The sequence below is a fragment of the Poecilia reticulata genome, chromosome 15, assembly GCF_904066995.2.
Source record: "Poecilia reticulata chromosome 15, P_reticulata-male-v2, whole genome shotgun sequence".
NCBI classification, from domain to species: Eukaryota; Metazoa; Chordata; class Actinopteri; order Cyprinodontiformes; family Poeciliidae; genus Poecilia; species Poecilia reticulata.
Genome location: NC_088844.1, coordinates 22,065 through 34,502, shown reverse-complemented (window position 1 = coordinate 34,502; position 12,438 = coordinate 22,065). Strand labels below are relative to the sequence as shown.

The following is a 12,438-nucleotide window of genomic DNA, read 5'->3' as shown; positions in this document are numbered from 1 at the left end:
ATTGGAAACAGGGATACAATTTTCAGAAAAAAAAAATACACAAACTGAACTGTGGGGTTTGAAAGTTTGTGACTACCAAGAAACTGACACTCAGTGCCAAATACATGGGAGCTGCCATTTGATTAGCAAACTGAAGCAGATCTTACATGAGGGGAAAATAAGTGAATGCAGTGACCAATAATAGGTTTAAAGAGCCTGCAAAGCAAGATGTCATTTGATACTCATCGGTACTAAAACTAGTAGGTTTTAATTTGTATACATGTACTGTGAATGAAGAGTCCCCCATACTGATAATATAAACGCCCCGTTTTTCCATTCAGCCCAAATAATTTTTACCTGGATGGAGTAAGTCCATCCAGGTACTAACAGACCGCAGTGGTTTGAAACCAGAGTTTTGTGATGGTCTTTAGCTTTGTACCAACATGAAGGGTTGTGATAAACCAGGCGTTCCATCGGCAGCTCAAACTCTGGTGTGTTTGAACCTTTGTCCAGGACAAATAAAGAAGTGACTCTGGTCTGTTAACCGAAGTCAATGCAGGTACTTCCAAGTTTCTGAACTTGAAGCAATTTTTTCAGTGATCTAGCTGCTCATTTAATTTCCCATCTGCGTCTAATAAATTCTGTCGAATTGAATGACCTAAAATGAACCAAAACTGAACACAAAGTGCTTCCAGGTTGCTTGCCATCATAAGTCCAAAAACACGCAACATATTTGTTACGTCCGAGTTGAATGTGAAGTTGGTATGGACTTCTTGTGTTTAAACATATATTTCCAATGAGTGCAGAAAGTTGATTAGAAGTTTATGAATGTCATTGTGAATACAATCGTAGAAATTCTAAGATACCAAGGCTGAATGCATGTGTGATCAAACTAAACTTAGCAATTCTTGTTAGATGGTTTTCTCTTTCCTTTCTTTAGTCAACACGTTAAATTGTTTTTCTGTTCTTGACAGAAAAGATATTCACGTTATCCAAGTTTTCCAAGTTTTCCAAGTTTCTAGTGAATGGGGATAAATCTGTGTTACTACATAAACCACATAAATCTTGTAGTAAATGTTGTAAGTAATGTTTGTTTTATGCAGTAATAAAACTCTTCATAAGAGCTGCTATTTGGCTTTTATCTGTAAAATACTGAAAGCAAAACGAGTCTTCCAGAGATTCGGGTGACTGACGGAAAACCTTAGTAAATTTTAGTGAGGCTATGCTGACACCTGCTGACCAACAGGCAGTCATGGCCAACATTTTGAGAATGATTCAAATGTTAAGTTTTACAAAGGCTACTGCTTCAGTTTTTATAATGGCAATTTGCATATACTCCAGAATGTTGTAAAGAGTGATCAGCTTAACAGCAATTAAATGCAATATTTGCCTAGAAAATGAACTTCATCCCCCAAAACACATTTCAACTTCATTGCAGTCCTTCCTTAAAAGGACCAGCTAACATCGTTTCAGTGATTGTTCCATTAACACAGGTGTGGGTGTTGATGAGGACAGGGCTGGAGATCAATCTGTCATGATTAAGTAAGAATGACACCACTGGACACTTTAAAAAGTGTCCAGTGGCATCATTGTTTCTCTTCTGTGAACCATGATTATCTCTAAAGAAACACATGCAGTCATCATTGCACTGCACAAAAATGGCCCAACAGGGAAGAGTATCGCAGCTAGAAAGATTGCACCTCAATCTATCGCATCCTCAAGAACTTCAAGGAGAGACGTTCCATTGTTGCCAAAAAGGCTCCAGGGCGCCCAAGAAAGACCAGCAAGCGCCAGGACCATCTCTTAAAAGTGTTTCAGCTGCGGGATCGGGCTACCAGCAGTGCAGAGCTTGCTCAGGAATGGCAGCAGGCAGGTGTGAGTGCATCTGCACGCACTGTGAGGCGGAGACTCTTGGAACAAAGCCTGGTCTCAAGGAGGGCAGCAAAAAAGCCACTTCTCTCCAGGAAAAACATCAGGGACAGACTGATATTCTGCAAAAGGTACAGGGAAGCTGCAAGCAAAATGCAAGCTGAGGACTGGGGTAAAGTCCTCAGCTTTACCCCAGCCGTTTTCCGAACAAGCTGGAAAACGGCTTGTTCGGAGAAGACGAGGTGAGCGCTACCACCAGTCTTCTCATGCCAACTGTAAAACATCCTGAAAACATTCATGTGTGGGGTTGCTTCTCAGCCAAGGGAGTCGGCTCTCTCACAGTCTTGCCTAAAAACACAGCCATGAATAAAGAATGGTACCAGAATGTCCTCTGAGAGCAACTTCAGAGGATATTCACAATGAATGTGACAATGAAAAGAATAATGAACAATGCCTTTTCCAGCATAAAGCAAAGGTAATAACTAACTGGCTCAGGGAACAAAACATGGAGATTTTGGGTCCATGGCCTGGAAACTCCCCAGATCTTAATCTCATTAAAAACTTGTGGTCAATCATCAAGTGTCTCTTGATGGACAAACAAAAACCTAGGAATTCTGACAAAATGCAAGCATTGATTGTGCAAGAATGGACAGTTTGGTCCAGAAGTTGATTGAGAGCATGCCAGGGAGAATTGCAGAGGTCCTGAAGAAGAGGGGTCAACACTGCAAATATTGACTTGCTGCATTAACTCATTCCGTCAATAAAAGCTTTTGTTACTCATATGATTGCAATTGTATTTCTGTATGTGATGAAAACATCTGACATACACGCATGAAAACCAGAGGGCAGCAGATCATGTGAAAATATATTTGTCATTCTCAAAACTTTTGGCCATGACTGTATTTCATCATACTAATATTGAGCAGTGAATAATACAAAGGTGCACTGTGTGGGAACTGAAAGATTTTTACGTTATAACCACAAACTTCAGTGAAGTGCTGCTTTACAATTTAGGTTACCTTAGAAAGAGAAACCTTAAAGTTTAATGTATATTTGTGTTCAGCTGCCAGACATTACTCCTAATTTATACCAGAAGTTCAAAATACAAAGAGTAAACTTTCTTATAATTATCACTATTATAAGTGATAATTTTAAAGGAGCTTCATTCAAAATATAGCAAATCTGATTCAAAACTTCAACAAGCACTCAAGCCTCTACTGATTTTTAACTTTTTTATTAACCAGGTGTCCCATTTTTTATTAACTTCTGTTATTGGAGTTGATAAAAAAAAAAAAAGCTAAGTTTAAACTTCAAGAGCAGCTTCCTGTTTGGATTGGAAAAAGTTTTGAAAACTTCTGCTTCAATAGACCACTTCCCCCAGTAGTAGAAACTTTAGAGAGACTTCCAAGCCAACAGAAATAAAACCTTCCCACAGAGGCAGCAGTCTGTCCGCTTTGATTCTGTCTGCTGGGCGTCACGAGGGGCCAGATGGAGCGTCTGCTCTGGGTCTGTTAGTCGGGTCTAGAGACGTTCCCTCGTACACTACCTTGTTCCGGATGCCCTCCTGTATGACTCTCTGCTGCACTCGTAGTTTAGCGTTGTTCATTCTGCAGTAAAACCTGAAATGACACAAAATGGTGAGAAAAACAACTTTTCTTTTCGACAGGGAAACGTGATAATCCCAGAGAATATACCAAGACCCGAGAGTGGTGAGCATGAAGCCCGCAAAGCCGACGTCAAAGGTGCGCCTCACTCGACCTGACGACAGCAGGAGAGAAAGAGCCTGAGTCAAGTACAGCTCATTTTAGCTGAAATAAAAATGTTTTATTAAAGTCAATGAATAGTTACTAGAGATGCAAATCTTTTTAGATTCAGAAACCATTTTTAATTCAGAAACTTTTTTTTTTCAAAATGTCTGTTTATATATTATGCAACTGACAAGAAGTAAGGAAGTGTAAAGATTTATTTAAATCAATTCTAGAAAGTTTTATATTAATTCAAATTTTAGCAGTTTAGACTTCAACAAAAGTACATTTATGTAAAAATTCTCTAAGCTACTGTAGCAGTATTAGGTTATTTAATACTGCTATATATATATATATATATATATATATATATATATATATATATATATATATATATATATATACTGCTCAAAAAAATAAAGGGAACACTCAAATAACACATCCTAGATCTGAATGAATGAAATATTCTCATTGAATACGTTGTTCTGTACAAAGTTGAATGTGCTGACAACAAAATCACAGAAAAATCATCAATGGAAATCAAATTTATTAACCAATGGAGGCCTGGATTTGGAGCCACACACAAAATTCAAGTGAAAAAACACACTACATGCTGATCCAACTTTAATGTAATGTCCTTAAAACAAGTCAAAATGAGGCTCAGTATTGTGTGTGGCCTCCCCGTGCCTGTATGACCTCCCTACAACGTCTGGGCATGCTTCTGATGAGGTGGCGGATGGTCTCCTGAGGGATCTCCTCCCAGACCTGGACTAAAGCATCCGGCAACTCCTGGACAGTCTGTGGTGCAACGTGACGTTGGTGGATTGAGCGAGACATGATGTCCCAGATGTGCTCAATCGGATTCAGGTCTGGGGAACGGGCAGGCCAGTCCATAGCTTCAATGCCTTCATCTTGCAGGAACTGCTGACACACTCCAGCCACATGAGGTCTAGCATTGTCCTGCATTAGGAGGAACCCAGGTACCTATGCAGCATAGGTACTGAGATGAGATCTCATCTCGGTACCTAATGGCAGTCAGGCTACCTCTGGTGAGCACATGGAGGGCTGTGCGGCCGTCCAAAGAAATGCCACCCCACACCATTACTGACCCACTGCCAAACCGGTCATGATGAAGGATGTTGCAGGCAGGACCGCTCTCCACTGCGTCTCCAGACTCTGTCACGTCTGTCACATGTGCTCAGTGTGAACCTGCTTTCATCTGTGAAGAGCACAAGGCGCCAGTGGCGAATTTGCCAATCCTGGTGTTCTCTGGCAAATGCCAAGCGTCCTGCACGGTGTTGGGCTGTGAGCACAACCCCCATCTGTGGACGTCGGGCCCTCATACCATCCTCATGGAGTCGGTTTCTAACCGTTTGTGCAGACACATGCACATTTGTGGCCTGCTGGAGGTCATTTTGCAGGGCTCTGGCAGTGCTCCTCCTGTTCCTTCTTGCACAAAAGCGGAGGTAGCGGTCCTGCTGCTGGGTTGTTGCCCTCCTACGGCCTCCTCCACGTCTCCTGGTGTACTGGCCTGTCTCCTGGTAGCGCCTCCAGCCTCTGGACACTGCGCTGAGAGACACAGCAAACCTTCTTGCCACAGCTGAGCCACTTGTGTGGGTTGTAGAGTCCGACTCATGCTACCACGAGTGTGAAAGCACCACCAACATTCAAAACTGACCAAAACATCAGCCAGACAGCATAGGTACTGAGAAGTGGTCTGTGGTCCCCACCTGCAGAACCACTCCTTTATTGAGTGTGTCTTGCTAATTGCCAATAATTCCATCTGTTGTCTATTCCATTTGCACAACAGCTGGTGAAATTGATTGTCAATCAGTGTTGCTTCCTAAGTAGACAGTTTGATTTCACAGAAGTTTGATTTACTTGGAGTTAGATTGTGTTGTTTAAGTGTTCCCTTAATTTTTTTGAGCTGTGTGTGTGTTATATATTTATATATATATGGGCTGCAAAGTGGCGCAGTTGGTAGAGTTGTTGCCTTGCAGGGAGAAGGTTTTGGGTTCGATTCCCGGCCCCGGTCTTTCTACATGGAGTTTGCATGTTCTCCCTGTGCATGCGTGGGTTTTCTCTGGGTACTCCGGTCCAAAAACATGACTGTCAGTTAATTGGCCTCTCCAAATTGCTCCTAGGTGTGATTGTGTGTGTGCATGGTTGTGTGTCCTGTTTGTCTCTGTGGTGCCCTGCGACAGACTGGTGACCTGTCCAGGGTGACCCCCGCCTCTTGCCCGAAACGTTAGCTGGAGATCGGCACCAGCACCTCTCCCGACCCCACTAAGGGACAAGGGTGCAAGAAAATGGATGGATATATATATATAACTTAGAAAAACTTCTGCTTTAACAGAAAACTTCCCCTAGTAGCAGAAACTTTAGAGAGACTTCCAAGCCAACAGAAATTAAATCTTCCAGCAGCAATCTTCCAAAGGCAGCAGTCTGTCGTTTGCTATAGAGATGAGCAGCTGGCATCACGAGGGGCCAAATTTATATATAAATATTTATTTATATACAAATATAAATAAATATATTTATATTTAAAATAAATATATAAATATATTTATATTTATTTAAATAAATATATTTATATTTATTTAAATATTTAAATAAATATATATATAAAAAATTCCCTTCTCACCCTCCGCGGGTGGTCTGTTTCATCCTCTGAGCTCGGGTCCTCTACCAGAGGCCTGGGAGCTTGAGGGTTCTGCGCAGTATCTTGGCTGTGCCTGCACATTTCTGGACTGAGATGTCTGATGTTGTTCCTGGGATCTGTTTGAGCCACTGCTCCAGTTTGGGGGTGACTGCCCAGAGGGCCCCGATGACCACAGGCACCACTGTGGTCTTCACCTTCCAGGTCTTTTCCAGTTCCTCCCTGAGGCCCTGGTATTTCTCCAATTTCTCATGCTCCTTTTTCCTGATGTTGTAGTCACTTGGTATTGCTACATCCACAACGGCTTTCCTCTGTTCTTTATCCACCAAATCCATCTTGTCTGTCTGGATCTGGAAGTCCCACAGGATCTTAGCTCGGTCATTCTCCACCACTTTTGGGGGTGTTCCCCACTTTGATCGCGGGGCTTCCAGTCCATATTCTGCACAGATGTTCCTGTACACTATGCCCGCCACTTGGTTATGTCGTTCCATGTACGCTTTCCCTGCCAGCATCTTGCACCCTGCTATTATGTGCTGGACTGTCTCAGGGCCCTCCTTGCACAACCTACTCCTTGGGTCTTGTCTGGTGTGGTAGATCTGAGTCTCTATTGCTCTGGTGTTTAGGGCCTGTTCCTGGGCGGCCAGGATGAGAGCCTCTGTGCTGTCCTTGAGTCCAGCTTTCTCCAGCCATTGGTAGGTTTTCCTGACATCAGCCACTTCAGTTATTTGTCGGTGGTACATCCCATGTAGGGGCTTGTCCTCCCATGATGGTACTTCCAGCACCTTGTCTTCTGTTCCCCATTTCCTGAGACATTCGCTGCGCACATCGTCCGTTGAGGCTTTGTCCTTGATATATTTATGGATCTTGGATGTTTCATCCTGGACAGTGGCTCTCACACTCACTAGTCCTCTGCCTCCTTCCTTACGGCTCGTGTACAGTCTCAGGGTGCTGAATTTGGGGTGGAATCCTCCATGCATGGTTAGTAGCAAGGCAAGGCATAGCTGTTTATTGCACGGATCTTGTTCTTGCCATTGAGCTGGCTTCTCAGGACTTGCCTTATTCGTTGGAGGTATTTGGCTGTGGCTCCTTTCCTTGTGACCTCATCGAGGTTGCCATTTGCTTGTGGTATTCCCAGGTACTTGTAGCTGTGCTCTATGTCTGCTATTGTTCCTTCTGGGAGTGAGACCCCTTCTGTGTGGGCGACCTTCCCTCTCTTTGTAACCATCCGACCACACTTCTCTAGTTCGAATGACATCCCAATGTCAGTGCTGTAGATCCTGGTGGTGTGGATCAGTGAGACGATGTCTCGCTCACTCTAGGCGTACAGCTTGATGTCATCCATGTAGAGAACTCCATCCTTGAGTCAGTATCCGTAGCCAGTCTTGTTCATGATTTGACTGAGGGGGTTCAGGCCTATGCAGAACAGCAGTGGGGACAGAACATCTCCTTGCCACATTTGTTGGACACTTGTGCAAGTGGTTTGCAGTTGGCTTCAAGGGTGGTTTTCCACAGCCCCATCGAGTTTATATCAGCTCATTGGTTTCTGTTATGGTGTTGGTAGGGATCGTTCTCAATGCTGCATTCACATCTTCAATGAGACTTTCTGATGGTACTTCACTCAGCCGTTGTAATTGACGTCGGGGTCGTCTGGTGTTCATTCGGGCCATGATTCTCTCTCTCAGGTCAGTTGCTGCCTCGTTCAACTCAGATGGTTCGTTCATTACTGGGGCTACATACCCAGTCTCTGGGCGGGGAGTTGTAGTTGACTCCCTTCTGACCTGGCTCCTTCCCCTTGCCGTAGCACTTGTGACAGCAGTTGCCGTTTGCGGATGTTGGAACACTGAGCTACTAGTTGTTTGGCAGTTAGTGTTGACTGGGGATGTCGATCTAACCATTCCTCCCACAGTCTTTGCATGTAGCCCCTCTGACTAGGATTACTTGAGTAGTAGCATTCCAACAGATCCATGTTTTCACCTCTCGCCCATTTCCGTCTTGTTCCAGTAGCCCATTTTTCATCAGGGTGCTCTGGTTCCCCAGCACCTGACGCAGACCTTGTTTGGCCGGGCGACGTCTGAGCCAGCATGTCGTGCTTATTTGTGTCTCTCATGGTATGAGGTAGGCTATATAGCTCCAAGGGTCTTGCCTAAGGACCCACACTGACAGCTCAATGTCACCGTTGTAACTTTTTGCCCCAGCCCCCAGCCTGGCCTCGAACCCGGGTCTCCCGGGTGGAAGACTGGTGACACACACACACACACTATACAGGACTTTACAGTCATAGTGCATTTAAGTCTGAGTCAGTGGATCAATTCAATGATTGTAATCCCAAATCCTCACTCTTCCACCTTGCACTTATGAAAGTAGTTTGCTTTTCTCTATATTAATTCCAAACATCTCAAGTCTGGTTTCATCTGTCCAAAAGGACGTAAATCAAAAACTCCTGTGATGGAAAATTTACATTAAAAAATAAATAAATAAAAATCTGTTTTCTCTAATGATAAATTGAATGAGCATTATTAAAAACAAGCAACAGATGATGCTTAGAAAAATGAAAACCCAGTTTTAACTTGAGTCTTACTGGTGGAAAGAAAGAAAAGCATGCCAGCAGCTACTGAGCCTCCAGCTCCATGCAGGATGGCGTCTTTGGCACACGGTGTCCTCTGGACATCCAGGATCCCCAACAGCTTAAAACCCTGAAGAATGACACAGGAAGTTCTAAAAATCAATGACTGTAAGCCTTACCTAAAGGAGTAGGCAAATATCAGTAAAGTAAGCATTGCTGTCTAAAGAAGTAATTTATGAATCGCAAGACTGTCGTCTTGTACAGTTAAAAGAAGTTTAACTGTACAACGGTCATAAATAAAGTAAAGAAGAGAAAAGAATAAAGCATTGTGTAAAATACATTGAGACATTAAAGAAACAAAAGGTTCCAAACGCCTCATCAGTCAAGTTCTTCAAACTAAAGCTGCCGTAAACAATCATGTTTTCATATTTTGGGTCAAGACCATTTAGCGTGTTAAAATTCATTCTTTGACATATGAAGAAGAGGCAGTGCTGTGGTTTGAGAACTGTCAGGATTCTAGCAACAGCAGCATTTTGGAAAAAAATTCAACTATTTGCATAATATTTTACAGATACAAGTAAAGACATTATTGTGATAATTAACTCAATTTTGGCGCTTTCAAAAACCAGGTTCCATCTACTGAAAGAAAGAAAGAAAGAAAGAAAGAAAGAAAGAAAGAAAGAAAGAAAGAAAGAAAGAAAGAAAGAAAGAAAGAAAGAAAGAAAGAAAAAGGGAGCTTTTGCTATTTTAATAGAGAAAACTATTAGAGAAAACGTGACATTTATTCTAATCATAAAAAACGCAAAACATCCAACGATTATTTTTTGAACTTTTCATGCCATAAATTAAATTATTACAAACGAAACAACTTTCCACCGCTTTCAATGCAAACTGAGGATCGTAGCTTTCAAACGCCTGAGCTGTTAAACCGAGTCTGTGACTTCAGCTCCGCATTAATTCTAAGAACCCTTATTGAAAAATGACTGCATAAATGTAATGCGAGTAAAATGTTGTGGTGATACTTTTAAAAAATCTGTGTATGTCTCTTTATGTCCGTGCATGTCCTAAACTTTTTCCTGTGAGGGCCACGTAACTTTTCCCTTCTCTGGTGGGGGGCCGGAGTCAGTTTGTAACAGAAAAGTATGACGTTTGCAGAAGTGCCTAAATGCAAAACTGTATTGTTTTCCAGAAAGCACAATCAAATAACCCTCTCTAGGTTCTTCACAGAAAGAAATCCAGAAAATAACACTATAAAATAAATACTATTTTTCGGACTATAAACCGCACCGAACTATAAGCTGCAACCCCAAAGTTTAGAAAAAAAAAAAAGAAAAAAAAAGTAAACATAACATTTTTGTAACTTTTTTTTTTTTTTACAAAAAATAAGCCTCAGATTTCTCTGCTGCGCTAGGTTTTCCACAGCGATGCAGCAGCAGCAGAGGAGGGCGGACACCCAAAATTTGAGTCATAACAGGTCAATTGAGTATCATTTATTACGGTTCAAAAAGAAAAAGTTGCCAAGTTTAGATTTAGCTGAACTGATTAGTTTCCGAACGGTAACTGTAACAGTAAAAGTGCTGATCTTTCGTGTCTGCCATTAGCATGTGCTAAATGAAAATGGGCGCTTTCTTCGTCTTCTTTTTCCTCTTCTTCTTTAGATTTCTACTGCCGTGCTATAAGCCACGTGGTTCAAAGCTTAGGAAAAAAGTAGCGGCTTATAGTCCGGAAAATACGGTATATGAAAAAAAATCTAAATGCTCTCTGGTATTATTGTTCAGGGGGCCGGACCAAATGTGGAGGCGGGTCGGATTCGGCCCGCGGGCCGTAGTTTGGAGACCTCTGCTTTAAGGAGTAACAAGGTGAAGTAATGAAGGTTGTAAGTTTGCGTGTTTATGACCCCTTTGGCCCGTTTGTTTTTATGTTTATAATTAATACATACAGAATATTACCGAGACAGAAAGTGAATGAAATAAGAATAGATGACATTTAAAAACAGCCAAAGGTGTTGTTATTATGCACGTCATACGGTTTTTTACCAGCCTTTAGAATTGGTCACATCAGTCATCAGTCAGAGAACAGGTACAGGAATCAGAGCAGAAGCAGAAACCTGTATCTTTTTGTCTGAACAGTAAAATAAAACCAAAGAACTATATTTTGACTTTTTGATCCTTTTGTGCTGCGTAAACCAGAATCCACGGGGTGCATCGGGTGACTATTTGAGTTGGATTCACTTTTGTTTTGATCACCTTCGAGTTTTGAGTTTTTTTGATTTTTGAATTTAAGTTTTGGGATAAATAGTCACCGATTTGATAACCCTCGTAAAAACTGGAAGCTACGAAGCCATTGTTTCTCCAGTAAAAAGGAACACGAACTCCGACCTTTTCCTGGCCTGCCCCTTCTTCTCCTGCCATCACTGTTCAGTCTCGCTCTCCTTCTCGGAAGCTGATTTGGTGGGAAAATACACTGAACGGTAATTTTTGTAACTGCGCTGCTTTTGCGCATACGCCAGTTTGTCCGCCCATTCTTCATAGCCGTCGAACAACAAGTATACAGAGAATACTTAGTTCCGGACCCGACTGTTGAACCCATAGACATAATATAAGGATGGACCGCTCTCGCCTATTGTCGCTGAGGAGATTTAGGGCGGCCATCTTGGAGCGGTACACCACTCCACTCAGCATTATGTGTTTAGCAGGCACAATGACGTATCAGCGCATTTAATCGATCATAACACGCTTTTTTGTTACTGGAAACCATATTCAAACATCTATCAAAGCTACATTTATAAACAATTGCATTATTTAAGTATGTTTGTAGGAGCTATTTTCCCATTTTTTGGTTAAATCTTAGAATTTAAATTGTTTAGTTTATTCTTATTTGTTTATTTTCTAGTTGATTTATCATTTGAATTTTTGTTTAATTTGTTGTTTAGAATAAGTTCTTTAATTAGCAATTCACTAATTGCTAATCAAAGAATTAATTAGTTAATTAATTTCAGGTTGGGATGTGGGTATATCACGGCATATAGGTTAGGTAGCTTAGGTAGCTTATTATGCACGTCATAAGGTTTTTTACCAGCCTTTAGAATTGGTCACATCAGTCATCAGTCAGAGAACAGGTGCAGGAATCATGAGCAGAAGCAGAAGCCTGTATCTTTTTGCCTGAACAGTAAAATAAAACCAAAGAACTGTAGTTTGACTTTTTGACCCTTTTGTGCTGCGTAAACCAGAATCCACGGGGTGCATCAGGTGACTATTTGAGCTGGATTCACTTTTGTTTTGATCGCCTTCGAGTTTTGAGTTTTTTGATTTTTGAATTTAGGTTTTGGGACAAATAGTCACTACAATGTTTTTAATACATAGTTCAGCATATTTAAATATGCTTAGTGGCTATAACAATAGAATAGGAATGAAATATTCTGATATTGATGTATGATGGGCATATTACAAAGCCCACAGCCTTCATAATTTATTCAATAAATTATTTAGTAATATCAATATATATTTATATAACTATACAAACATAATTAAATAATGGTTAATAATGGCACAAATAAATAATGATTAATACTGAATAATATATATTGGATACATCATGTTTATATGTATCTATGTATATACATA

General features: G+C 41.3%; 2 protein-coding genes across 2 annotated transcripts in view; both read right to left on the bottom strand.

The window, feature by feature from the left end:
• LOC103476624 (uncharacterized) overlaps positions 1–3,467 on the bottom strand; it is a 28,564-nt gene extending 25,097 nt beyond the window's left edge. The window contains exon 1 of the mRNA XM_008429099.3: positions 3,395–3,467. The gene's annotated coding sequence lies outside the window, so the exon portion shown is untranslated. The remainder of the gene's footprint in view (positions 1–3,394) is intronic.
• cox20 (cytochrome c oxidase assembly factor COX20) lies at positions 3,067–11,386 on the bottom strand. The gene is made up of 4 exons (XM_008429101.3): positions 11,194–11,386; positions 8,831–8,945; positions 3,543–3,606; positions 3,067–3,467 (listed from the first exon to the last, which is right to left on the bottom strand). The coding sequence occupies exons 1-4, from the start codon at positions 11,224–11,226 to the stop codon at positions 3,323–3,325; spliced, it is 357 nt and encodes a 118-aa protein (XP_008427323.1). The 5' UTR covers positions 11,227–11,386; the 3' UTR covers positions 3,067–3,322.
• Between the last annotated feature and the right edge of the window lie 1,052 nt (positions 11,387–12,438).

Coding starts and splice junctions, on each gene's coding strand:
- cox20 (XM_008429101.3), bottom strand. CDS start 11,226: ATGGCAGGAGAAGAAGGGGCAGGCCAGGAAAAG. Junction 8,946..11,193: donor AAGGGGCAGGCCAGGAAAAG/GTCGGAGTTCGT, acceptor GTCATTCTTCAG/GGTTTTAAGCTGTTGGGGAT. Junction 3,468..3,542: donor CTCACCACTCTCGGGTCTTG/GTATATTCTCTG, acceptor GTGTCATTTCAG/GTTTTACTGCAGAATGAACA.